Genomic DNA, 26,388 nt, shown 5'->3' with positions numbered 1-26,388 from the left:
ACTGGGGATTGAACCCATGGAGCTTTCTACCCCACCCCTGAGATACACCTTCAGACCTATATTTTACTTTGAAACAGGTTCTCAGTTGTGGAGACCTCATGAACTTGCTGAGGCTGACTTCAAACTTGTGATAGTTCTGTCTTGGCTTCCCAAGTACTGGGATTACAAGCATGTGCCACCACCCCTGGCTCTATCCAGCATGTATTTGGGGGGTGGGGGTGGGGGCACGTGTCTGGGGATGGAACCCAGGGGCATTTGACCTCTGAGCTACCGAGCTACAACCCCTGCCCTATTTTTTTATCATTTTTATTTTGAAACCGGGTCTCACTGTGTTGCAGAGGTCCTTACTAAGTAGCTGAAGCTGTTCACGAACCGTGATCCTCCAGTCTCAGCCTCCCGAATGCTGGGATTTATAAGCGTGGTCCACTATGCCTGACCCAGCATGTTCTTAAAAAAAAAAAAAAAAAAAAAAAAACTCGTACACCCCTGGAAAACAAGGTTATTTATTTCAAATATTACTTATCTTCAACTTGGTTTTCCCATGTTACAGCACGTGAAAGCAAACCTAGAAGAAAAAAAGACCAATACTGGCTGAAACACATGGGGATGGGAGACAGGGGCTGCTATCTTAGGCTTTATTTAACCTGGCTTTTCCATTCCCGTAAGTTAAAACCACACCAAGCAGAGTGTAGTTAGCCATACAAGGCTGATGAAAGAGAGGCCTCGTTTATTCAGGAAACTAAAATACTGGACAGACAAGCAGCAGATGTGAAAGCCAATGTATTTTGACAACTGATGCTACTGTATTTGTCCTTCTTCTCTTTGAACTATATTCTGGTTATTTCCTCAGTTATATTCCATCCTCGTAACTTTATATCTAAACTGCTCTTAGCCAGATCCAGTGGAGCTCACCTGCATTCTCAGTACTTGGGAGGGTAAGACAGAAGGATTGCAGATTAAATGCCAACCTCACCTCAGCAATGTAGCAAGATGCTGCTTCAAAATAAAATAGGCCTGGGGGTGTGGCTTTGGAGTATAATGCCCTGGGTTCAAGCCCTAGTTCAAAAGAAAAGAAAGACAGGGAGGGGGGCAGGCCAAGTATGGACAGTAACAATCAAAGCAAACTCATCTGTTACTGTCGTTTTCCAATTCTCACTCCATCTAGTACTGCTACAGCTGTCATCATCTCACCATTACAAATTAAAACCATGTACAAAACTAAACTTCTCATTCTAGAGAAACCAATTTGGAACTAAAACACTGCTGTGAAAAAAAATTTTAAAGTCTATCAAGAAAGAATACAATACACAAAAGATTTTAACACATTCACACATGCACATTGCTCTTTGAAATTTAAAGAAATTTATTGAAGATCTGAAAAACAATTCTAGAAGATTGACTTTTCCAGAAAACTGTAGCTACACAATGCATTGCGTCTATAATGTTAAAACGTGCATAAGACACAAATACAAAATCCATGAAACAAGCCACCATTCTTCAACAATTTGAGCAAAGATAAAATGCCTAAGGAACAACATGGAGGACTTGCAAAGGATGGGCTCTTTACTTTAAGCACCATTAAAAAAAAGGGGAGCACAAAAGGATGAGTGTGTTCAGTTATATACACTGAATTGAACCTTTGGCACTAGGAATCAGAGCATTTTGTCATATAGCATTAACACATATTATAAAAGTGCGTAGTGTCAAAGGAATAGAACCACCAGCATTCAAAAGCAGCTTTGTCAACTAGGCAATAAAACACTCTACAGCATGTCTCTGTTGTCGATCATTGAATACACTGGCAGCAACTTTGAAATGAAAAAAGAGAAGAAAAAAGGAGCAGTGACCCCTTTTATTTTGTTTAAAATCAAACAGAAAACAAACATCAACTGTTATACACTAACATCTTCAAAGTACATCATTTGTACAAGAGAAGGACTAAGAACAAAATGTGTTTACAGAGATCTCAACACAAGCGCGAGGATGCCTCTGACGGCGCGCCTTACACGGCTTTCCGATGATACTCAGGAGGGGCCACCTCGTAGTCGCTGGCACTAAACAAAGTTGCAGAATTCTTCGCCAGGTACCTAGGTTTAAAATGTTATGATTTTAAAATCACTACCTTGATACAAATCTTTCTATAAAATATGAAATATACATAAAGCTACACAAAACACTTTCCTAAGAGATACTAAAATAATCACTACCTCACAGTATAATCACATAATTATAATTCAGAAAAAATAAGATTTAACAGACTACACATCAACTTTAGTCCAGTACAGTGATGCATGCTTACAATCCCAGGTAGTCAGGAGGCCACAGCAGAAGTCTGAGCCCAGCCTAAACGACCTGACGAGATCTTGTCTTAAAACAAAAAATAAAAAGGGCTGGGCATTTAAAGTGCCCATGGATTCAATCCCAAGAACCACACACACAGACAAGAAAATTCAAATGTTTCCTTTTAGCTCTTTGAAAAACTGTTAAATATATTAAAGGGACTTTAAATGTCACAAAGTAAGTAAACTCTTGTTTTATATTAAAAAAAAAAAATTGGCAAACCGAGCATAGTGGTGCAGGCTTATGATTCCCAGTACTTGGGAGGCTGAGGCAGGAGGATCCAGGTTTGCAGCCAGCCTCAGCTACTTAGTGAAACACTCCACAACTTAGTGACTGTTTCAAAAGAATAAAAAAAAAAATCCCAGTAACATGAAGAGGAAAGGAAAGAGGAGGGCATTGCATAGCATGGCATGATGGTCCATGCCTGCAATTCCAGTGCTTGGGAGGGAGGCTGGGACAGGAGGATCATGATTCGCTGACAGCCTCAGCTACTTTAGTGAGGCCCTGCTAAAGAATAAAAAATAGGGCAGGGGGTGTAGCTCGGAGGTAGAATGCCCCTGGGTTCCATCTCCAGTTCTAAAAAAATAAAAATATGAAATACTTACTTGAGAAAATCATGAAGATAATTTAGTAATAAAGCAAGGCTCTTCTCATCCAGAGGTGTATAGGCCAACATTGCTCCAATTCGTACTATTTTAAAGAGAATATAGACAAAGTTAAATCCAAAGCAGTACCACAAGAATTACTTTAATTATGTGAGCACAGGCAACCAATCCCCTTAATTTCCATTATGTTTTCAAACCTTAATTTTTAGCCAGGTGTTGTGGCACATGATTCTAATTCTAGTACTGGGAGAGGCTGAAACAGGAGAACTGCAAGTTCAAGGACATTCTCAGCAAGCAGTGATACTCATTAACCTAGTGAGGCCTTGTTTCAAAATAAAAATGTAAAAAATAGGGCTGGAGGTGTAGCTTGGAGGTAGAATGCCCATGGGTTCAATCCCTAGTGCCACCCATGTATCCTCGATTTTTAAAAGACTTTGCTATTTAATCTTTTAAATAAAAATTCCAAAGCAGGACATGGTGCATGTGCCTGTAATCTTAGTATTTGGGAGGCTGAGATAGGAAGGATCTCAGGTTCGAATTGAGCAAGTACACAATGGAGAGATTCATCAACATATCAAGACACTGCTTCAAAATAAGAACAAAATAAGGCTAGGGGCGAAGCTCGGAGGTAGACTGCCACTCTAGGTTCAATCCCTAGTACCACAAAAATTACGTAAATGAAGAAATTTTCAAACCAGAATGGAGCTGATTTTCTGTTTCTGTGGTGCTAGGGGCCAAACCCAGGGCCTCAGATATTCTAGGCAAGCCCTCTACAACTGAGCTACTCCCTAACCCCTGGAGTCATGTTTTAGATAGTTTGCTCATTCAGAGAAGATGAAACAAAAGAAAAAAGTTAAATGTTTTCTAGAAAAGGGCATATTACCAAATAATCTCAGTAGATGTGGTGCTCCATACACCTGAGACATGGGCGCATCAGGGTGATCGGCGAGGATTTCAGCATACTGTGGTCTTTCAAATTTGTAGAGCAGCTGAGTGCCCAACATGACATTGAAGTATTCTTTTATCCCGGCCACAACTTCATTAACAGCATATTCTCTGGAGAATGAATGAAAATAATTTACTTTCAAAACTGGTCACTGAAAACTATGGGGATAAGAGAATAAGCAACCACCATAAAGGTAATTAAAGACTGGGCTGCTAATAATCAGTACTGTGGTCTTTTCACAAAGGATTTGATAAGTATTCGGGGTATACTGAAAGGGGGTATTCTTACTTGTTATCTGTGTTTCCACGTGACTTCTTATAATTTGCATAATCCTCTAGAATGGAATCCACATTCTTCTTGGCAGGAAGATAAAAGAGCTAAGAAAACAAAATCACATAAATACAAACACTCTTTTCTTGTGTGTGAGCTTTTTTTTGAACCCAGGTGTATCCATCCCTGAGCTCCCAGTCTTTTAGAAAAAAGTTTTCGGCAATACGGTCTCACTAAGTTGCTGAGGCTCACACTTGTGATCCTCCCATCTCAGCCTCCCAAGTACTGGGATTACAGGCGTGCACCACCACATCCAGTTCAAATACTCTGTAAAGATCACCTACTGGTATTAGAGACAGGAAAAGGCATCATTCGGCACTTCAAACATGGATAATGTAGCTGAGAAACTAAACTCTTAATTGTATGTAATTTCAAATAGCCAAATATGGCTATTGGCTACCGTACTGGACAGCATAGCTCTAAAGACTGGTGATCTGCTGGACACACATACACTATGTCTTTATATACAGAATACACCTCTTGAACGTGGCTTCAGAGTTTTATGACACCATCATTTACTGTAAGCATTTTGTGTGTCAAAACCAGTCTAAAGCATTCCCAGAATTCTCTTTTCACCCTTGTATCAATACTGGTACTATCAAGTAGGGACTTGTATTCCACTAAAAGTAAAACTAAAGCACAAAATAGCTAAGCAGCTTGTCTGAGCTCACAGATAGTAGAGAGCCATAGCTTGAATCTTGCCATCTGAGACAGCATAAACCTCCCAAAGATTAAAATCACGAATCAAACCGTGTCCACATGCTGTAGGACTCCTATCTCCTGTGCCTCCTCAGCCACTACTCTTCTCTGTAATGTCCACCTATGTCATTTATGCATTTAATAAAATGTGCTTCATTTGCCCTCGAGTTTATCATTTTGGATTTAGAGAATGGAACTCTTGTGCCAGTTAATGTGTCCACTAAATATCTCCATTCATGTAAGCTAGCAGTTAGACCTAGAACCTTAATAAGATCTAGATTCTTTTTCCACGTCATAACTGTGTGCTATTACTTTCTAGCAGGAACACGTGTGGATATATCACTCTCGATACCTTCCAAAAATAAGTTATCTCCAAAATTTAATCATCATAAGCCACTAAAAATGTATATATACTTTTATTCCTCAAGTGATCCTTTCTGATAAATCTTCAGTCTCTTAATGTACTTGGGAGGTTGAGACAGGAAGACTGCAGGTTCGCAGCCATCCTCAGCTACTTAATGAGATCCCGTGCCAAAATAAAGGAAAAAAAAACAGGGATGGAGTATAGCTCAAAGATGAACTGCCTTGGGTTCCATCCCCAGTATAGGGGCTGGGGGAGATTACCTGTTTCTGTCTAGTAATTAAATCCCAGTCATCAACAAGCCAAGGTTTTAGCTCCTCAGGAATCTTTACTTTAACTTCAACTCTGTTCATAAATGTTTCTTCCTATATAGAAAAAAGAGAAAGTTAAAAGTTAATATTTCTTGCTTAATAGGCACTGTAAAAATAAATTTTTTTTTTTTTACTTTTAGACACTGGCATAAATTAACTCAAGCTTTACAAACTCAAAATTTAAAAAGCAGTAAATGAAAAGATCATACAGCTAGATGCGAGGAAAAAGGAAATGATCCTGAACACAGTAATCTTTCTATTGCATTTTCATGTGAAAGCAAAAATTTCTTAGTAAATTTTTGCTTCTGGAAATAAAACACCCTGAAGTCAATATATTTTAACAGTATTTTCCCATTCATTATTGCTATCCAAAGGGCTGCCCCTAGTATGACTATCTTTAAAGGTATGTCTTTAATTCATAAAAATAATTAAATAAGTTTACTTTCTGTGTGCTGGGGATTGAACCTCCCAAGTAGCATTCCACCTCTGAGCTACCCAGATGCTCTTCTACCTCCGGGCTATACTCCCAGACCTATTTTATATTTTATTTGGAAACAGTTTGCTGAGAGCTTCACTAAGTAGCCGGGGCTGGCTTCAAACCTGTGTGATCCTGTCTCAGTCTCCCAAGCGCTGGGATTACAAGTGCAAGCCACCACACCCAGCTCTTTATCCTTTATTTTGAAACAGGGTCTCACTAAGTTGCAGAGGGCCTAAGTAGCTAAGGCTGGCTGTGAACCTCTATCCTCTTCTCTCAGCCTCCCAAGTACTGGGATTACAAACTCATGCCACCACGCCCAACTACACAGATTTCTAACCACATCTTTAAAATCTCTCAATATGCCTATTTTCAAATTAATCTAGTTTTTTTTGGGGGGAGGGCAGTACTTAGGATGGGACCAAGGGGCATTCTACCTCCGAGCTACACCCCCAGCCCTATTTTTTATTCTTTAATTCTTTATTTTGAAACAGGGTCTCACTGAGTTGCAATGGGCCTCACTAAGTAACTGAGGCTATACATGCATCATGATCCTGTCTCAGCCTCCCAAATGCTAGAATTACAAGCGTGTTACCACCATGCCCGGTTTATACCACTGTTTTTAAGTATCTCATTGCTTCATAACTTCTGCTTCAGAAATGTAAGCTACGTTGCCGGGCGTGGTGGCGCACGCTTGTAATCCCCGCGCTTGGGAGGCGGAGACAGGAGGATCGCGTAGGTTCGAAGCCAGCCATGCGCGCTGGCTTAGGAGACCCTGTTTCCAAAAATGAAAATGTAAAAATAGGTCTGGGAGTGTAGCCCGGAGGTAGAAGGGCTTCCAGGAACCCCAGTACCACCAAAAAAAAAAAAAGAGAGAGAAATGTAAGCTACGTCAAAAGTTTAAATGTTATTTCCAAATTTACTTACTTTGAAAATTTAGCATTAGATATGACACTTTAGCACAATTTAATAATACTAAACTTAAACCTACACACATATATGTGGAACAATATAGAATTTTCTGGTATTTGCTATGGGTTTATTAAACCAGATAAACCATTTGATGTGATCTAATAAGTCTATCCAGTCTAACGCCAGTTAAATATTTATTATCCTACGTAAGCATAGAGCTTACCCAACACATTCTGCTGACTAGGGGCGGGGAGCAATCTACAACTACAGATTGAAATAAAAATGGCTAAATATATCCTTGACTAAAAAGCAGGGCCAGGAGGCCCCTTCAGTAGTTAACTATGTTAGCAATGTTTTGTGAAGCCAAAATTCTATGATTATTCACTATGTTATATAACATGTCTGGAACTAAAAATAGTATTCAAAAAAAGAAAAACTCACATTTTCAACAGTAGGGTCTACCCGTGCCCGTTTCTTCCGAGGAGGCTGAGGTGTCTCACTGGTACTACCACCATCTCCATTTCCAGGTGCTACAAAAGAGGGGAGTTATTTGATGATCAAGAAACTCTTTATGGAAAAGTCTCTTGATATATCCTCTTCATGATTTCTCCATTACACAGCTTTGGGCCAAATCTAAGAATGATAGTCCTACCAAAAACACAATTAGAAATTGAAACTTTTGGGGTGTGTGTGAAGGGGGATAACTGGGAATTGAACCCAGGGGCACTCTAACTCAGAACTACACCCCTAACCCTACTTTATTTTTATTCTGTAACAGGGTCTTGTTAAGTTGCAAAGGCTAGCCTCAAACCTGTGATCCTACTGTCTCGGCCTCCCAAGTACTAGGATTACAGGTATGCACCACCACACCCACTCAAAATATATATATATATATGTGTGTGTGTGTGTGTATTTTTGCGGTACTAGGGATGGAACTCAGTTGCAGTCTACCTCCGAGGTACACTCCCAGCCCTATTTTTTTAATCTTTATTTTGAAACAGGGGCTCATTGAGTTGCAAAGGACCCCACCAACTAGCTGAGGGCTGGCTGCGAACTACATGTGATCCTCCTGTCTCAGCCTCCCTAATGCTGGGATTACAAGAGTTCACCACCACGCCAGGCTAGAATTTTTTTGAACATCTTTACCAAACTTTTTTTTTGCAGTACTAAGGATTGAACCCAGGGGCATTCAACTCCAAGCTATAGACCCAGCCCTATTTTTTATTCTTTATTTTGAAAAAGAGTCTCAACTAACTTGTGGTGGGCCTCACTAAGTTGCTGAGGCTGGCTGTGAACTTGTGGTCCTCCTGTTTCAGCCTCCCAAGCACTAGGATCACAAGCTTGTGCCACCAAGCCCAACAGATTGTTAGTTTTAAAACAGTGAATTCAAAATGTGAAGGTTATAAAGTTTGTAATAGGTCAATTTAAAGAAAGTTATTATTCTTACTTTTTTGCTTGTTCTTTTTTGTTTTCCTAAAAGGAAGAAAAAAAATAATTACTTCTAAAACTGCCTTTGTTTCAATTCCCTTTATCATAGTTAAACTTCCAAAGGAAAAGTACTTAAGAATAAGATATTTAAATATAGTTTCCTGCTAAATTCTCATCTCCCTCCATGTAATAGGAAAATAAAGCAAGACCATTCTTTCAAGATTCTATTACTAGATTCTATTACATACCCTTTCCTCCTTTTCAATCCTATAGTCTTTTCTTATATCTATGATGACACTGTTGTGTCTCCACTTACATCATCTCTAGTAGCAACATATGTAATTTGTGTCTATCTACCTATCTATATCTATTTATTTATTTTGTGGTACTGGAGATGGAACCCAGAGGCATTGTACCTTTGAGCTATACCCCAAGCCCTATTTTTCAGTCTTTTTAATTTTTGAAACAGGACCTCACTGAGTTGCAAAGGGCTTTGCTAAGTAGCCGGGGCTGTCTGCTAACAGCCATCAACCAGTCTCCACCTCCCAATACTATGATTAAGCCCAGCAATGTCTGTATATATACTGTTTATCAAATTACATAATAAACAGTGTCTATAAGGTATATTTTAATCACAGTAGTTAAGGACTCCTGGACATCCTTTATTTAATCTTTGTGTACATTGTTATTAACCATGCAAAATAAGCTGGTTTTCAAAATGTGCAGTAGGTTTAAGGGTAGAAAATATAAATTTTTACTCAACCATTCACAACACTGTATATTCGAATACAATGAACTTTTAGGCACACTGCCACTAAGATTTCGTGTGTGTGTGTGTGTGTGTGTGTGTGTGTGTGTGTGTGTGTGTGTGTTTTTACTGGGGTTCCTGGAAACCCTTCTACCTCCGGGCTACACTCCCAGACCTATTTTTATACTTTTTCATTTGGAAACAGGGTCTCTTAAGCCAGCGAGGCTGGCTTCGAACCTGCGCGATCCTCCTGTCTCTGCCTCCCAAGTGCGGGGATTACAAGCGTGTGCTACCACACCTGGTTTAATTTTTTTTATTTGAAATAAGGTATTTGCAGTGATTTTCCATGTCCAATTATACCAATAAAACTGTATGCAAATTTAAAACAAAAATAGAGCTTCTTACACTTCAACATTTTTCTGCTGCAGACCAGATGTCTTCTTTCCTGGAGCAGCCCCTCTCATCTTCCCTTCTGCATACTGCTCCCTTCAAAAATAATTTCAATAAAGTCAGTAAATGTAGCTGCAACAAACAGTTCCTCATAAAAGATAAATTCCATTTTTCATTTTGAAATTTTATAATCCCAATGTTCTCTTTTAATTTGATTCCATTTTATCATGAGGTTTTTTTGGTACTGGAACTGAACCCAGAGACACTCTACTTTTGGGCTATATCCCAGCCCTTTTATTTTTTTGAATCAGGGTGCTGCTAAATCGGTGAAGGTTTTGCTCAATTGCTCAGGTTGACCTCAAATCTGTAATCCTCCTGGCTTAAGACTTCAAAGTACTGAAATTACAGGTATGCAACACAACTGGAACATGTGAGAATATTTTTGTTGTTGTTTTTTGGTGGTACTGGGGGTGAAGCCCACGGGCTTTTCTACCTCCGGGCTATACTCCCAGACCTATTTTATTTGGAAGCTGGGTCTCACTAAGTTGCTGAGGATGGCTTCGAACCTGTGCGATCGATCCTCCTGTCTCAGCCTCCCAAGTGCGGGGATTACAAGCGTGCACCACCACGCCCAGCTATGTGAGAATATTTTTAATATTCATTTCAGGTTTGAAATTAAGAGAACAATTACCCTATAAACTACATTGTCTTGCAGAACATTTTTCCTGTTTTCAGAGATGAAAGATGATAATGGGAATATCCTCTTTTTTGTTTCCCCCACCATCTGCACCTTCACTAAGCCAAAGATGTAAGATATTGAACAAGGAATTGACACCTACAGCAATTTACAACAATATTCAGCTATTTTCTACCAATCTCTAAGAAGAGACTCAAACAATGACAATATGTGACTTCCTTTACCTAGAAGCTTGTCAGATCAATGAGTCAAAGCCATAGTAGCAGCAGACAGGAACCAAGAATCATTTTATAAGTAGGCAGCCAACATCACTCCCCACTGTTCATTCCATGTCCAAACACTAATTTACAGGCATTTTCAATTAAAAAAAAAAAAAAAAAAACTTACTGGTTGGCTTTTTGGAGTTCCCGCTGTTTCTGCAGATTGGTGTCCACATATTTGAGTACTCTGCTCTCCGGAACCCATTCATCCCAACTAAAAGAGAGTTAAAATATTATTCAAAATTTTCATTTGGTTATTCAGTCTATCCTTCAATTACTTTTTAGAGATCCAAGAGAAAAGACTTTGGGTTTCTCTGAAATAATTTGATGAATTGGCACCACAAATCCACTCCAGCTAAAATGAAAATCTGATCAGTCTGTTTTGTAAAGAAAGAAAATCTATCACCAATAAAAAGCACAAAAAAAGGAAAGTCTCATTTTCAAAAGCAGGATCCCAAATCTAAATCGCCAGAGTCTATAAAAGCAGATTAAACTGACTTTAATAATAAAACCAACTGGCTACTTAGCTGTGTCTAATACCAAAGTTCGGATAGCTCTCTGCCTTACTTTCATCCCCTACCAGAGATGGTTAACACTATGTCCTCATATCTCATAAGGTTGTTGTGAGAACTAAAAACATGCAAAGCTGGGCGTGGTGGCACAGGTGTCATGACATCCCAGTACTTGGGAGGCTGAGAGGATCACGGGTTTGCGGCCAGGCTCACCTACTTAGTGAGGCAGTCCACAACTTAGTGAGACCCTGTTTCAAAGTAAAAAATAGGGCTGGGGTGTATTATTCTGGAGATAGAATACTCCTCGGTTCAATCCCCAGTAACACACACACACACACACACACACACACACACACACACACACACACACACACACACATATATCCCCGGTACAAAACAAAACACTATTATGCCAGAAATACATTAGAAAGTCTGCTGTAATACTCACCATCTAGATGACCCAGGCTAAGTTTAAAGTATTACAATAGTTTATCAGATTACACCATTCTTCATCATCATTCCCTCACAAATGAATATACTAACTTCCAAGGCTGACCAGACGCTTTCTAAACACTTAAAGATACAATTACTCCATTAAAATGCTAATAGAATATTCTAGCACTTCATAAAGCTCCTCCAAAACAAGATTCTTGCTGATGGTTTTCCCCCAGTAAAAGAAAAAAAAAAAAAAAAAAAGCTAATTCTTAGGGAAGGCTGAACTTAAGCAAAGTGTATCTTTTCTCCTGCTGATGGAGCTCCTTTAGTGACCACAATTAATTGTATTCTCAAAGTAGTATCTTTTGTTTAATGATTTCCCACCTCTGACCTCTTATAGAATATAGCCAAAGGAAAAATAATAAAAAGCAATCCTCAACATGATTTCCTAGAGAAAACTTTAAAACATGCATTTACCTAGAGGTCAGGAGGGGGTGGTGTACTGGGGGAACTCCTTCAGGAACAGGAAAAAGGGCTACAATATCCTCACGTGTCTTCAATGTTTTTTCAGAGCGCCTGGGCCTCACAGCACTTCTGATACAGACAGCATAGCACAAAGTAATCTCAGTAACTAGGTGCAGAATTTAGCTTAAGCCTTAATTAAGATTCACTTGCAAATGGAATATTTAGATGTCTGGGTCAACAAACTCCTGTAGGGCTTTTGAGAATTTAGAAGTATCTTAATTTACTGTGCTTCTGAAAAAAAAGTATAAAGTTTAAGAAAATTTCAATTTGGGGACTGGAATTTTGCTGTATGGTTAAAAAAAAATGCACACACCATTTTAAAATGAAGATCTTTTAAAAACTATATATCCATTTGTCTATTCCAATTATCTACAAAAGGGAGCTAATTTTTAAATGCCACAAATTTCTTCCTCCTATATAAAATACATCTAAATAAACACTTTGATGTGTAAGGACCAAGTCACCGCGATAGCTTCTTTAATAAATAGCCGAAAACCTTTGCTGAATCAAAGGAAAACATCTTTTGCTCTGAGGAATAACTTTACTAAGGCAATAACTGAAGGTCAAACACCCAAAATCTTTTATATAGGCCAAACATAAAAGCTCAGAATTTTCTAAAGGCAGCTAGTGACTAATTCCCAAACTCACAATCCATCGGTAGAATATAAAAAGCAATAAATAAAACAACACACTCACTGGGCATTTGAATAATTCCTCCACCTGTTTCAAAATGGGTTTGCGCTTCTTGAAATACTTCCTAAAAGATGACTTTTTCAAAATTATATTTATCAAGCCAACTATAAAACACATCTCTGATATATTAATTTTTCTCAAATCAACTGCAAAGACAATACTAAAAGCCCCTAATGTCTAATGCCATTTTCCCTTAAATTTTCTGAGAAAACAAAATCTATGCAATTTTTTACTAGATTATAATACACCAAAGGAATAACACTACTTTTTTCAAACAGTAAAGTAAAAAAACACAAGCCTATGATAGCCACTTAAAATCTCAACTTCAAGCTAGATACATCTCTGTATAATTTCATACAAAATACTTTACATGAAAAAGAATTAAGTACAAAAGCTGTATTCACAGCTATTCAAGTGAAATTCTAAATAAAAAAATTTTTTTGGGGGGGTGGTACTGGGGTTCCTGGAAACCCTTCTACCTCCGGGCTACACTCCCAAACCTATTTTTTTATTTTTGGAGACAGGGTCTCTTAAGCCAGCACAGCTGGCTTCGAACCTGCGCGATCCTCCTGCCTCCGCCTCCCAAGCATAGGGATTACAAGCGTGTGCCAACATGCCCAGCTACTCCCAGCCCTTTCTATTTTATTTTGAAACAAAGTCTAAGTTGATGAGGCTAGCCTTGAACCTGCACTCTTCTTGACTCAGGCTCCCAAGTATTGGGATTACAGGTATGCGCCGCCACCATAGCTCATTTTTTAACATAGAGAGAAGCCGGGTGTGATGGCGCACGCTTGTAATCCCAGCATATGGGAGGCTTACACTGGAGGATCGCAGTTCACGAACAGCCTCAAGCTACTTAGTGAGGCCACCTGCAACTTAGTGAGACCTTCAAAATAAATTTAAAAAAAAAAAGGGCAGTGGGTGTAGCTTGGAAGTCAAATGCCTCTGGGTTCCATTCCCAGACCCGCAAAAAATAAAAAAAATCGAAAGCTATGAGATACATTATAAGATGAATTTTCCTGTTTTCTGGATATTATAATCAATTTAAAAATCAGTTTAGTTCTAAAACACCATGACAATGTTTTCCGCTATTTCCTCAATTTCTCATTATTTAAAATATAAGACTATGGAATCACTTTGCAGTACTGATATTACCTAATCATTATTAAAAAATACTTCATTAACCCAAAAAAGAAAATGTTTAAGTTATTACAATATGCTTTTATACATTTTAGATCTCTCCCTTTCCACAATTAAACCAATAGGAGACAAGTCAAAAGTCTTATATTCCTTCCTAAGTATAGCATAACACGTTTTTAAAAAGCCCAATAATAAAACAAATTTGCCTGGTGTGGTGAAGCATGCCTGTAATCCAAGTACTTGGGAGGCTGAGGTCCTTAGCAACTTAATGAGGTCCTGTTTCAAAATATAATAGAGCTAGGAATGTAGATCAGAGGTAGAATACCTCTGGGTTCAATCCCCAGAACAAAGAAAAGGGGGAGACCTAACCAGGTTGGTTAGCTGGATAGTATATAAAACAAGACCAAAGTCATATGTATTGACACTTAATAGATTACCCCCCCCAAAACAAAACAACAACAAAAAAAACTCCTTTCCATAGCAGGAGTACTCAACACATCAGATGGCAGTGATCCCATGGTAAACCAGGTACCAAAGCCTGGGTCAGGTAATATAAAGCATTAAGTTACTAGAAAGCAATTCCTAAGCCAGGCGTGGTGGCGCATGCTTGTAATCCCAGCATTCGGGAGGCTGAGACCAGAGGATCAGCCTCAGCTACTTAGCGAGGCCCTCTGCAACTCAGTTGAGACCCAGTTTCAAAATAAAGAATAAAAAAATAGGGCAGGGGTGTAGCTCGAAGGTAGAATGCCCCTGGTTCCACCCCCAGACCCGCAAAAAAAAAAAAAAAAAAAAAAAAAAGCAATTCCTAAAGGACTAGTTACTGGCAATGTTATCTTTGAAGGACAAAACACTAAAAAAATTAATGAAAGTAATTAAAAACCTCCCGTAATAAAAATTACAAGCCATTCAATTATAGACACCCAAAGCAGACCTTAGGTTAAGTTATTAGATGGAGCAATCTGTGAGCCTCAAGGAGACAGACTCATCAGTGAGAAAGAGCTCCACTAGCTGGTGGGAAATTAGACCCTATAACTAAATTTTTCTAACTATAGTTAAAAAAAAAAAAAAAAAACAAGCTATTAGTCACTTGATATCGCTTTCTAACAACATCATGTTTCCAAACTTCAGAAAATAGACTGGTATGTTGTATCATTATTTTCAAATAAGACAAATGCTTTCCCTTTTCCACGAAGAAAAACCCAACTAGTTTTGACTTTAATTGCTTGATATTAACATATATACTTTGGGTTTGTGCTAGGGCCAAAAAACTGAGGCTCTCCTAAAAACCATAAAAAAGTCATCGTTCAATCAGGACAGCTAGCTGGTCAACTAAGTACTGCACTAGAACATAAGAAATACTCCCAAGAATCAAGTGCATTTAAAAATAAGATAGCAGGGTGCAGTGGCAAACACCTGTAACCTCAGCTACTCAAGAGGCAGGTGGATCCTAAATTGAAGGTCGGCCTCAGCAATTTAGGGAAACTGTTTCAAAATAAAATTAAATAGAGCTGAGGACATAGCTCAGAGGTAGACACTCCCTGGGTTCAATTCTCAGAACTACAAAATAAATAAATAAAAATGAAATGGCCAAGTAACTCTAATTTCAAACACGGTTTCTTCACACTACAAATGGTTCACTTGCTATAATATAAACTGTTACTGAAACTGCACAAAATTTGCTTTAATAATCTAATACTTACTTTTTATTCCAACCACTGTAATGTATAAAGTATTTCACTTGCTTGTCCTTTATGGCAACCTTTACACACTGAAAAGAAAAAAAAGTTCACTTAGAAATAGTTATTTTTTAAAAACGAGACAGACACTACCCAGGTGACTTTCAAAGTCTCTGAGCACAGCTTTTATGGTGAATAAAATTAACAGAACAAAACTAGTCGCTCTAAAAGAACACTTAGCTTTTAGAAAACTTAAGTTAAATAGAAAAGGCTCAAAAAGCCAAGAACCTTAGTATAAATAACCACCCTAAACTTTAAGTCAAAGAACTAGACAAGCTATCCAAGAACAGCTAATGAAAGCTATACATTTGAGCTTTTTTTTGTTTTGTTTTGGGTTTTTTTGGTGGTACTGGGCTTCCTGGAAGCCCTTCTACCTCCGGGCTACACTCCCAGACCTATTTTATTTTTGGAAACAGGTAGAACCTGTGCGATCCTCCTGTCTCCGCCTCCCAAGCACAGGATTACAAGCGTGCGCCACCACGCCCAGCTACATTTGAGCTTTTTAAAAGTCTAGTCAGCCAAGCGTGGTGGCGCACGCTTATAATCCCCATGCTTGGGAGACTGAGACAGGAGGACCGCACAGGTTCGAAGCCAGCCTCAGATACTTAGTGAGGCTCTGAGCATCTTAGTAAGACCCTGTTTCCAAATAAAGAAAAAAGGTCAGAGGTGTTGCCTGGAGGTAGAAGGCCCCTGGGTTCCATCCCCAGTACCACAAAATTATAATTATAATTATAATTATAAAATAAAAACTACTTGATGGTGGTAAACACCTGTAATTCCTGTACTTGGTAGAATCAGAAGATGCTAAGTTAGAGGCTTTCAGCGAGACCCAGTTTCCAAATAAAAATTAATAAGGCTGGGGATATAGCTTATAACACCCCGGGTTCAATCCCTAGCACCACAAAAATAAAAAAAATAAACTATTCACTTATAAAAGGCAGCTGGGCATGATGGCACACAGCTGCAAACCCAGTACTTGGGAGGCTAAGACAGGAGAATCACAGGTTTGAGACTGGCTTCAGCAACTTAGCAAAACTTTCAGCAAGACCCTGCTCCCAAATATAAAACAAAGTAGGGCTAGGTACATAGCTCAGTGGTAGAATGTCCTTAGGTTCAATCCCCAGCATCACAAAAAGTGTGGGGGAAGGAGTGGCCAATAACACTAGCCTGACTCCTATAATTCCAGTCCTTGAGGCTGAGAAAGACTTGGATTTATGTAACTCTCTGGGTTCAATACTCTAACACCAAAGGGGCAAGGGAGAGCAAGCAATACACCGATTTGTTACAAAAATCAGCATTAAAAACTTTTTAAAAAGCAACCAGAGCCAGGTATGGTGGTACACACCTGGAACCCCAGCAAATAAGAGGCTGAGACAGGTTCAAGGAGTCTCAGCAAGCAGTGAGGCTCTAAGCAACCTAGCGAGACAACAACTGTTTCAAAATAAAAAATAGGGCTAGGGGTATAACTCAGAGGTAGAAAGCCCCTAAATTCAATCCTAACACACACACGCGCGCGCGCGCACACACAACTAGAACCAGCTGTGGTAGATCACACCTATAATTTTAGTATTTGGGAGGCTGAAACAAGAGGATCACAGGTTTGAAGCCAGCCTCAGCAACTTAGTGAGACCTTATTTCAAAGTAAAAAAAAAAAAATTAAATAGCACTAGAAGTGTAGCTCAAAGGTATACTCCCTCTAGGTTCAATCACCCACACCCCACACATACACACAAAATTACAACAGGAGTAGGGGCTGTAGTAGCTCAGTGTTAGAATGTATGACTAGCACACATAAGACTCTGGTTCCCCCCTAAGTACCACAAAAATAAGATACATTATCCTTGCCTATAATCCCAGTACTTAGGAGGCTGAGATCACAGGTTCAAAGCCAGCCTCAGCAGCTTAGTGAAACCCTGTTTCCAAATAAAATAGAATAAAAAAAAACAGGGCAGGGGGTGTAGCTCAGAGGACGAATGCCCCTGGGTTCCATCCCCAGACCCGCCAAAAAAAAAAAAAAAAAAAAAAAAAAAGGTCTGAGAGTATAGCCCAGAGGTAGAAGTAGAAGGCCCCTGGGTTCCATCCTCGGAAGAAAGGGAGGGATCGAAGCAGGGGAGAGATACAGTCTCTTGCTGAGTGTGGTAGCTCATGCTTGTAATCCCAAAATTCGGAGGCTGAGACAGGAAGATCACAGGTTCCAGGTCAGCCTCCACCAATTTAGGGAAAGCCTGTTTGTTGTTGTTTGGTGGTACTGGGGAATGGAACCAAGGGGCATTCTATCTCTGATCTATACCTCTAGTGCTATTTTTTATTCTTTATTCTGAAATAGGGTCTCACTGAGTTGCAAAGGGCCTAAGTATCCAAGGCTGTCCAGAAATCCTATCTCAGCTTCCCAAATGCTGGGATTACAAGCATGCACCACCATAGCCGGCTGAGAGCGCCTGTTTTAAAATAAAAAAAATAAAAGGGCTAGGGGTATTGCTCAGAGGTAGAATGCCTTTGGGTTCAATTCCTAGTACCCCTCCAAAGTAAAATGCATTATCCTGTTTATCTTTGGCTAAATAGTATAACCTGAGCAAGCATTGATACAAAGGAAAGGGAGCCGTCCTCTTGACAGCATTCAAAAGTTGCCTGTCAAAGAGTTAAATGTACTAAAAAAAATTTTTTGTGTGTGTGTGCAGTACTGGGGATAGAACCCAGGGCCATTCTACCTCTGAGCTATACCTCAGCCCTATTTTTCATTCTTTATTTTTTTTGAAATAGGGTCTCACCAAGTTGCAGAGGACCTATGTAGCCAAGGCTGGCTGTGAAGCCAGATCCTCCTGTCTCAGCCTCTCAAATGCTGGGATTACAAGCATGCGCCACTAGGCCCAGCTAAATGTACTTATTTTTAATGTTGGGGTTATCCTTAAATTAGTTCAATGCTGCCGGGCGTGGTGGCACACGCTTGTAATCCCAGCATTCAGGAAGCTGAGACTGGAGGATCACGGTTTGCGGACAGTCTCAGCTACTAAGTGAAGCCCTCCACAACTTAGTGAGACCCTGTTTCAAAAATAAAGAATAAAAAAATAGGGCTGGGGGTGCGGCTCGGAGGCAAAATGCTCCTGGGTTCCATCCCCAGTACCGCCAAAAAAAAAGTTCAATGTTTATTCAGCACATTGCATTTGCATAGAAAAGTAACTTTGGTAGTCTTTATTCTTACAAGTTATTAACTACAAAATCCCTCCCAGCAAACCTTTCATTTTCAATCATTTCCCATTAAAGGCCCAACTAATGGGCCTTTAATAAGTCAGCTGAGACAGGTCAGAAGAGTAGCAAAGTTTTAACTTATGTGACTCACTATAAGCAAGCAGTAAGAAACCCAGAAATTAAAAGGGGGGGGGGGATTTATGAACTGTGAAAAAAGACAATATTCTAGCCGGGCATAGTGGCCCATGCTTGTAATTCCAGCATTTGGGAGGCTAAAACAGGAGGATTACAGAAAGATTGTGGTTTGCAGACAGTCTCAGTTAGTTAGTGAGGCCCTTTGCAACTCAGTGAAACCCTGTTTCAAAATAAAGAAATAGGCCGAGCATGGTGACGCATGCTTGTAATCCCCAAGCTTGGGAGGTAGAGACAGGAGGATCGCGCTGGTTCGAAGCCAACCCTGTTGGCTTAAGAGACCCTGTTTCCAAAAATAAAAAAGTATAAAATAGGTCTGGAAGTGTAGCCCGGAGGTAGAAGGGCTTCCAGGAACTCCAGTACCACCAAAAATAAAATAAAATAAACACTGAAATTTGATATTAAAAAGTCAGGTTCAGAGCTGGGTATGGTGGCTGCATGCTTGTAATCCCGGGATTCGTGAGGCTGAAATCAGAAGATCACTGGCAGCCTCAACTACTTAGGCCCTTCACAACTCAGTGAGACCCTGTTTCAGAAATGAAAAAGACTAAAAAAGAGGGCTGGGGGATGTAGCGCCAAGGTATAATGTCCCTGGGTTCCATCCCCAGTACCGCAAAAAAAAAAAAAAAAAAAAAAAAAGAGTCAGGTTTAATAGTGTTTGCAAACTTCCAAAAGAAACCACATTTCATACCTTTGCTTCATAAAGAAGAGGTCCATGAAAGCACAACACTCGCTCACCTGTAAATACAAAAAAGTACTGCATTAATTATAATTCCTTTCCACACTTATATGTATGACTTATGTTATTTATATATAAACATATTTATATATAACATATCCTATAATAAAGAACCTTAGTAACTAAGGGAAACAAAACAAATCTATCACCCGCTAAGAAAATAAATTCTAGTGTAGCTACCTACTGGGTAAGGTTGGTTGGGGTTTGTTCTAACCATATTATCTTTGGAACCCACACTCTATGTTGACCCTACCATTTGGACTTGCAAGATCAAATGAAATTCTCAGAGACTGGGACTGAAGAGCCATCTCTGCTCATCAAACAAACCAGGCAGGCAATTCCTGGTAACGCCGCAGATTACATTTGATCATAGTAGAAGTAAATCTCTCATACATTATTTTCTGTCCACTTGGTTTCAACACACACAAAGGCAAATGAAGTAACCAACAGGGTAAATCCTTTTAGCTGTAAAATTAATCTTGCCTAATTAAAAAAAAAACTATTGGGCAATATGATTTTCACCATTTAAAAAAACTATTGTTGCTTTTATAGTCTTTTAAAACTGTGAGCTGGACATGGTGGCACACACTTGTAATCCCAGCATTAGGGAGGCTGAGACCAGAGGATTGAGGTTCGTGGACAGCCTCAGCTACTTAGTGAAGCCCTCTGCAACTTAGTGAGACCCTGTTTCAAAGAATAAAAAGTAGGTTGGGGGGTGTAGCTCGGAAGTCGAATGCCCCTGAGTTCCATCCCCAGACCCACACCATTTAATTAATTAATCTGTGGGCCAGGCTTGGTGGCGCATGCTTGTAATCCCAGCATTCAGGAGGCTGTGACCAGAGGATCATCATTCTCAGACAGCCTCAGCTACTTAGTGAGGCTCTTCACAACTCAGTGACACCCTGCTTCAAAATAAAGAATTAAATATATATGGCTAGGAGGTAGCTCAGAGGTAGAATACCCCTGGGGTATACCCACAGTACCACAAAAAATAAAAAATAAAGATCATGGACAGTCTTGGCTACTTAGTGAGGCCCTCTACAACTTAGACCTTTTTTCAAAATAATAAAAAAATAGTGCAGGGAGTAGAGCTCAGAGGTCAAATACCCAAGTACAAAAATAAATGAACTCTGACTTCTAGATACAGATATTCCCTCAACCGAAGTTATTCTACAGCATATCTCATTTATTCCTCAACATGTTTACCATGTTTTGTGTGCCTGATGGTACCAAGCACTATCAGATTAATAAGGAACAGACATGTATGCCAATAGGTTTTGTATAATTTCCTAGATTTCATATTGCAACTCTATCTTCATAAGCAGTAAGAATAACTGATGAGTTATTTGGGAGGGTTCACAGAAAAGGAAGCAGTCACAGTAGAAACAATTTGTAAAGCATAAGATGTATTTGGTATAGACACTAAAATAATTTTAGTTCACTACGAGTACAAAATCAACACATAAAAGTAGAAAAGCGAAAAGTAGAAAAGTTACACAGATCAAGAAATGCCACCCACTTTGTGCTATAAAGTCTAAACTTTATCCTGCAAATTCCCAAATCTGACCAAGAATCTTTTTGAGTAGTTTTAAAAACTATGTATCTTCAAGCTTCATGATCTTCAAGCTTCACGAAACACCTGTATTATTAGAATCTCCCAGAGTAGGATTCAGTTAACTTTTAAGTCAAAGTTCTCCAGTAAATTCTTTTGTAGTTCCACTTTACAAGAATTACTGCTATTGGGGCCTATATCTGGTTTAAGTTAAAAGATGGAGAATGGAAATGATCAAAGACTTCTTTAACAGTCCAGTGGTAGGAACCAAAACGGGGAAGCCATTCTAATACACAGCAACACCAAAAATCAGATCTGTGTTTCCTAATTTCTCTCTTCAGATACATTCTCAAGGCACTCAAAATGGCCTGCCTTCCACCAACCCCTAACCCTGAAGGGTGCTGCCGCCAAAAACTGCACTGGCCTTAGTATTCTGTTGAAGGAAAAAAAAAAAAAAATTACGCAACTGAGGAGTATAAACCAGGATAAACTCATGAGAATGGGCAAAAAGATTAATTTGGAGGAAAGGAGACAAACCACTGTACCAGGGGTGTTAGTTTCTTATGCCTTTCTCCACCTTTAATGCTTTCTCATCTCAAACTTTAAAGATAATCCTATCCAAATGCTGTCAAACTCAAGGTTAGTGAAATTCTCCTGTCCTACCCTACCAGCCTGTGTGCTCATCAGAATCATCACCTAGCAGCAATAACCAATGTCTGAACTCCTAACAGTCTTCAATGAACTAGACGTCCAACAATTTTCTTTACCCAAGACCTTAACAAAATTTTGGGGGGTAGTGCTAGGAATTGAACCCATGGAGTCCCCCAAGCTATTCCCAACCCTTTTTGTTTTTGAAACAGGGTCTCTTACTAGGTTGCTGAGAGCTCGTCATCCAAGGTTATAGGTATATATATATATCACCACACCCAACTAATAAGAGGTTCAAGTAAAAGACCAACACCAGTGTCTACTGCTTAAAAGTTAGAGAACATATATTTTAACATCAAGAAAAACATGAGATTAAGAGTCATATAAATACACCTACAACTCTTCTACCAAAATGGATATTCATTATTCAAGTTATTCTCTGTATTTTTGTTTTGCAGTCCAAGAGATTGAACCCAAAAGTGCTTTTATCACAACTACATCCTCCTGCCCATTTTTGAGACAGGTCTTGTAAAGTTGCCCGGGCTGGCCTAGAACTTGTGATCCTCTTACCTCAGCCTCCCCAGCAGTGTACCTCAGCACCCAGCCATATATGTTTTAAGATGAGTTTTACAATTTGCTTTGAAACACAGGTAGGAAACACCTAGAAAATAATGGTTAAGAACGAGAGGCTCTCAAACAGGTTTCACCATGCCTAAGGGTACCTTTGTTCCTACTCTTCTCCAATTACACCACAACCGCTGTGGGTTGGATTTGCTGTTATCCTCCACACACTACCAACCCTCTAGTTTGGAACTAAAGCACTTCCTGCACAAGTCATCCTTAATTGTTCCTACAGCAGGGATTAAGTTTTTGTGCCCTGGCACTATGGCTGAAGGATTATGAGCCTCTGGGAAAATAAACATATAAAACATTCTGCTGTGTGTGTGTGTGTGTGTGTGTGTGTGTGTTTTACTGGGGATTAAACCCAGGGCCTTTTACCTCCAAACCAAACCCCCAGCCCTATTTTAAATTTGCAAAAGGGTCTCACTAGGTTAGTCTCTACTTGCTAAGGCTGTCCTTTGAACCTGTGATCTTGGTCTCAGACTCCCAAGTATTGGGATTACAGGCATGTGCCAATAAGTCCGGTTTAAAACTAATTTTTAAATTTTTTTTGTGTGTGGGACTAACCCAGAGGAATTCAACCTCAGACCTACACCCCCAGCCCTATATTAGTTTTTATTTTGAAACATGGTTGGAGTTGGAAAGGGCCACACTAAACTGAGGCAGTCCGTGAACTAAGATCCTCTGGGATTACAAGTATGCGCCACCATGCTTGGCTAAAACTTTTTTTTTTGGTGGTACTGAGGATGGAACCCAGGGCCTTTCTACCTCCAGGCTATACTCCCAGACCTATTTTCTATTTTATTTGGAAACAGGGTCTCACTAAATTGCTGAGCGCCTCACTCAGTAGCTGAGACTGGCTTCGAACCTGTGCGATCCTCCTGTCTCAGCCTCCCAAGCGTGGGGATTACAAGTGTGCGCCACCATGCCCGTCTTTAAAACTATTTTAAATATCTTCTAGAATGTTAAAGCAGCTCATTCATTTGATGTATATGCCAAGATTTGGCTGCTAACCCAGTAACTACCACAATTTTGGAGTAATGAGCATAAACCATATAACACATGGATATAAAAATATACTAATACTTCTATGGGTTTTTTGTTAGGGGAGAACTTACACTCAAAATTGAAATAGTAAATTTTGGTTAGATGGTATCACAGACCCTGACTATCCACTTTAAAGAACACTTGCTGCCAAAAAACCTACTACCGTCTAAATCATCTACTAAAATAACATGTCCAAAGTAGAAAGAGCCATAGCTTCTTACACTGGGAGTAAGCAGGTATTAACAGTAGCTTATCACCAAAAATATCCCATCAAAACTCTTCAATATACCATAAAGGTATAATATACTTCACTTTGAGGTTTATTTGGTGATATTGGGGATTGAATCCAAGTACATACTAACTTTTAACTTTTGTTTTGAAACAGGGTCTTGCTAGGCTTAGGAGTGTCTTGTTACCCTGAACAGACTGCCCTCAAAACTGTGATCCTTTCTCAGCTTCCCAAGCACGACTGCGCTCAACTCAATTTGGGGTTTATGACAAAAGTAACCACAAAACATTACAGTTTGGAAAAATCCAAGCTGGGTGTAGTAGTACATGTCTGTAATCTCAGTACTTGAGAGGGCTGAGACAGGAGGATCACTGGTTTGAAACCAACTTTAGCAACTCAGATCCCGTTTGAAAATAAGGCTGGGGGTGTAAAGCTCAGAGGTAGACAGACCGCCCCTGGGTCTCCACCTCCACAGTTTGGAAAACCCCAAGCACCCAAAGATTTATGTAGGCGTCTGAAGTGGCATTTATGGTAATGAGCACACAACCATAATAAAAAAGGCAGTTTGAAAGTGTTCCTTCTTGCCAAGTTTAACTTCCTTTTTACTCTTTTAACATCCACCTTAGATGTGTAGTGAGAAGTGAAAGGGCTATTTTCCACTGGAAGTCAAGTTCCAAAATCAGCCAAGACTCAAGCAGAGCGAAAGCCAACTAATACAAAATAGCGAAGCCGGGCAAAGTGGCGCCTGCCAGTAATCCTAGTACTTGGGAGACTGAAACCGTCGGATCGCAGGTTTGCAGCCAGCCTCAGCAACTTAGCAAGGTCCTCCACAAGTTAATGAGACCCAGTTTCCAAATGAAAAATAAAATAGGACTGGCGGTGTAGCTCAGGAAGCAGAAATCCCTGAGTTCAATCCCCAACACCATTAAAAGATTATGTATGTATGTATGTGTGTGTGTGTGTGTGTGTGTGTGCGCGCGCGCGCGTGTGTGCCGGGAATGGTGGCGCATGTTTGTAATCCCTGCACTTGGGAGGCTGAGAGGAGGATTGCACAGGTTCAAAGCCAGCCTCAGCTACTTAGTGAGGCTCTCAGCAACTAAGAGAGACCCCGTTTCCAAATAAAATATAGGACTGGGAAGATAGCCCGGAGGTAAAAAGCCCCTGGGTTTCACCCCCAGTATCACAGAAGAAAAAATTAACTTTCAATTCATTGTTGACCTAGTATTACCGCAACAATTGTTACGTATGAAGTGACGTCAATGCCGTGGACGTCGAAAACAGAAACACCCCAAAGCCATATTCAAAAACCGTTTTTATTTACTCTTTACAATCAATCACACAATGAACGCGCACTCACTCCCAAAGACCTCGGCGCTGGCTCCTTGGAGAGAGCAAAGCGATGCCTCCGGGCGACGCTGAAAGGCCCGCGGCCGGCCCGCCCGGCCCCACCCTCCGCTCCGGGGCGGGCGCGGGGCGAGGGAGCGCTGCCTCCCCCCCACTCGCGCGGCCCGCGCTCGGGGCCGAGGCGCCGGCGGCCATGATGGCGCGGCCATTTTGCAGCGGCCATTTTACAACGCACTTCTCCCGCCCCGGGGCGCCGGGCCCGGCCGGGCCGCGCGAGTCCCCGCCGCCCGCGCCGCCGGCCAGCCCCCGCCCCAACCGCCCCAACCGCCGGCCGAGCCGCCCGCCGAGGCCCCGCGCGCGCGCCACGGCCCGCCCCGCCACATCACCTCCCAACCGCCGCCATGGCGCCCGCCGCCCTCCACAATGGGCGGCCTCCCCCGGCCCCGCGCCCCGGCGCCCACCCACCCACCTACCCCGGCGCCGAGGCCCGGCGCCCCGCTCGCCCTCCCGCCCCCGCCCGCCGCCTGGCGCGGCCTCCGAGGGCCCCGCCGCCGCCGCACTGCGCCGCCGCCCGCACAAAGCGGCCGCCGCCACCCGCAGGGCAGCCCGCCGCCCGCCTCGCCCAAGGGCGCGGACTCACCCTCCTGGAATTTCGGCTTCGGGTCCTGTTTGGGCGCCATTTATAAGTGATTCGCCGCCTCCTCCTTCTCCCACCACCCCCGACTACCGCCCCCTACTCTCTACCCCACCCAACTCCGCGTCAGCCGCGCCGTCAGCCGCGGCCGGCTCTACATCCCGGACCCGATTTGCCAGCGCCCGCCGACCTCACCGCGCCGCGACCCGCGCAGCCGCCGCGCCAGCCAACGGACGCCCGCCGCGCACGCGCACGCGCCGCCCGGGGCACGCCGGGAAGCGTAGTTCGGCGCGCGCGCGGCGCCCGGTGGGGGAGGGCGGCCGCCCTCGCGCCCAACCCCCACCCGCCTCCCCGGCGCGAGCCTGCGAAAGCCCGGATTTCGATTTTGTGGGCTATTAGGGCTGGGAAACGCAGGGTGCAATAAAAGAATGGGAATAAAAGAATGGGAAAGGCCCGGATGCCAAATCCCCGGAGACAAAGATGTGGGCGTTAAGGTACCCTGAGAAAACAGGGCTGCCTCCGAAGTTTGCAGGCATGGCGACTCTAGTCGCATCTGCATTGAAAAGCTTTAGGGAAGGCACTTGTTAGGTACTCAGATTATGCATGAGCAGGACAGGGAAAGGAATGGGACAGAAGATCCAGCCAGTCCACAT

The 26,388-nt window shown here is 41.2% G+C and overlaps 1 protein-coding gene across 3 annotated transcripts; it reads right to left on the bottom strand.

Annotated features, from left to right (window-relative positions):
- Positions 1–1,930: 1,930 nt before the first annotated feature.
- On the bottom strand, positions 1,931–25,781 carry MORF4L1 (mortality factor 4 like 1; the record flags this gene model as incomplete). 3 transcript variants are annotated; one of them, XM_080692281.1, is made up of 13 exons in its annotated part: positions 1,931–2,087; positions 2,946–3,030; positions 3,829–4,001; positions 4,180–4,268; positions 5,545–5,646; positions 7,421–7,509; positions 8,427–8,452; positions 9,561–9,641; positions 10,630–10,716; positions 11,927–12,043; positions 15,508–15,575; positions 19,613–19,659; positions 25,742–25,781. In XM_080692281.1, the coding sequence occupies 13 exons, from the start codon at positions 25,779–25,781 to the stop codon at positions 2,003–2,005; spliced, it is 1,089 nt and encodes a 362-aa protein (XP_080548407.1). In that variant the 3' UTR covers positions 1,931–2,002. The 3 variants fall into 3 exon arrangements, with proteins under 3 accessions (XP_080548407.1, XP_080548408.1, XP_080548409.1); XM_080692282.1 differs by having other exon boundaries at positions 11,927–12,040; XM_080692283.1 differs by lacking the exon at positions 11,927–12,043.
- Positions 25,782–26,388: the final 607 nt, after the last annotated feature.

This window comes from Muscardinus avellanarius (genome assembly GCF_963383645.1).
Source record: "Muscardinus avellanarius genome assembly, chromosome: 3".
NCBI lineage: Eukaryota > Metazoa > Chordata > Mammalia > Rodentia > Gliridae > Muscardinus > Muscardinus avellanarius.
This window is presented reverse-complemented; position numbering and strand designations above follow the sequence as displayed.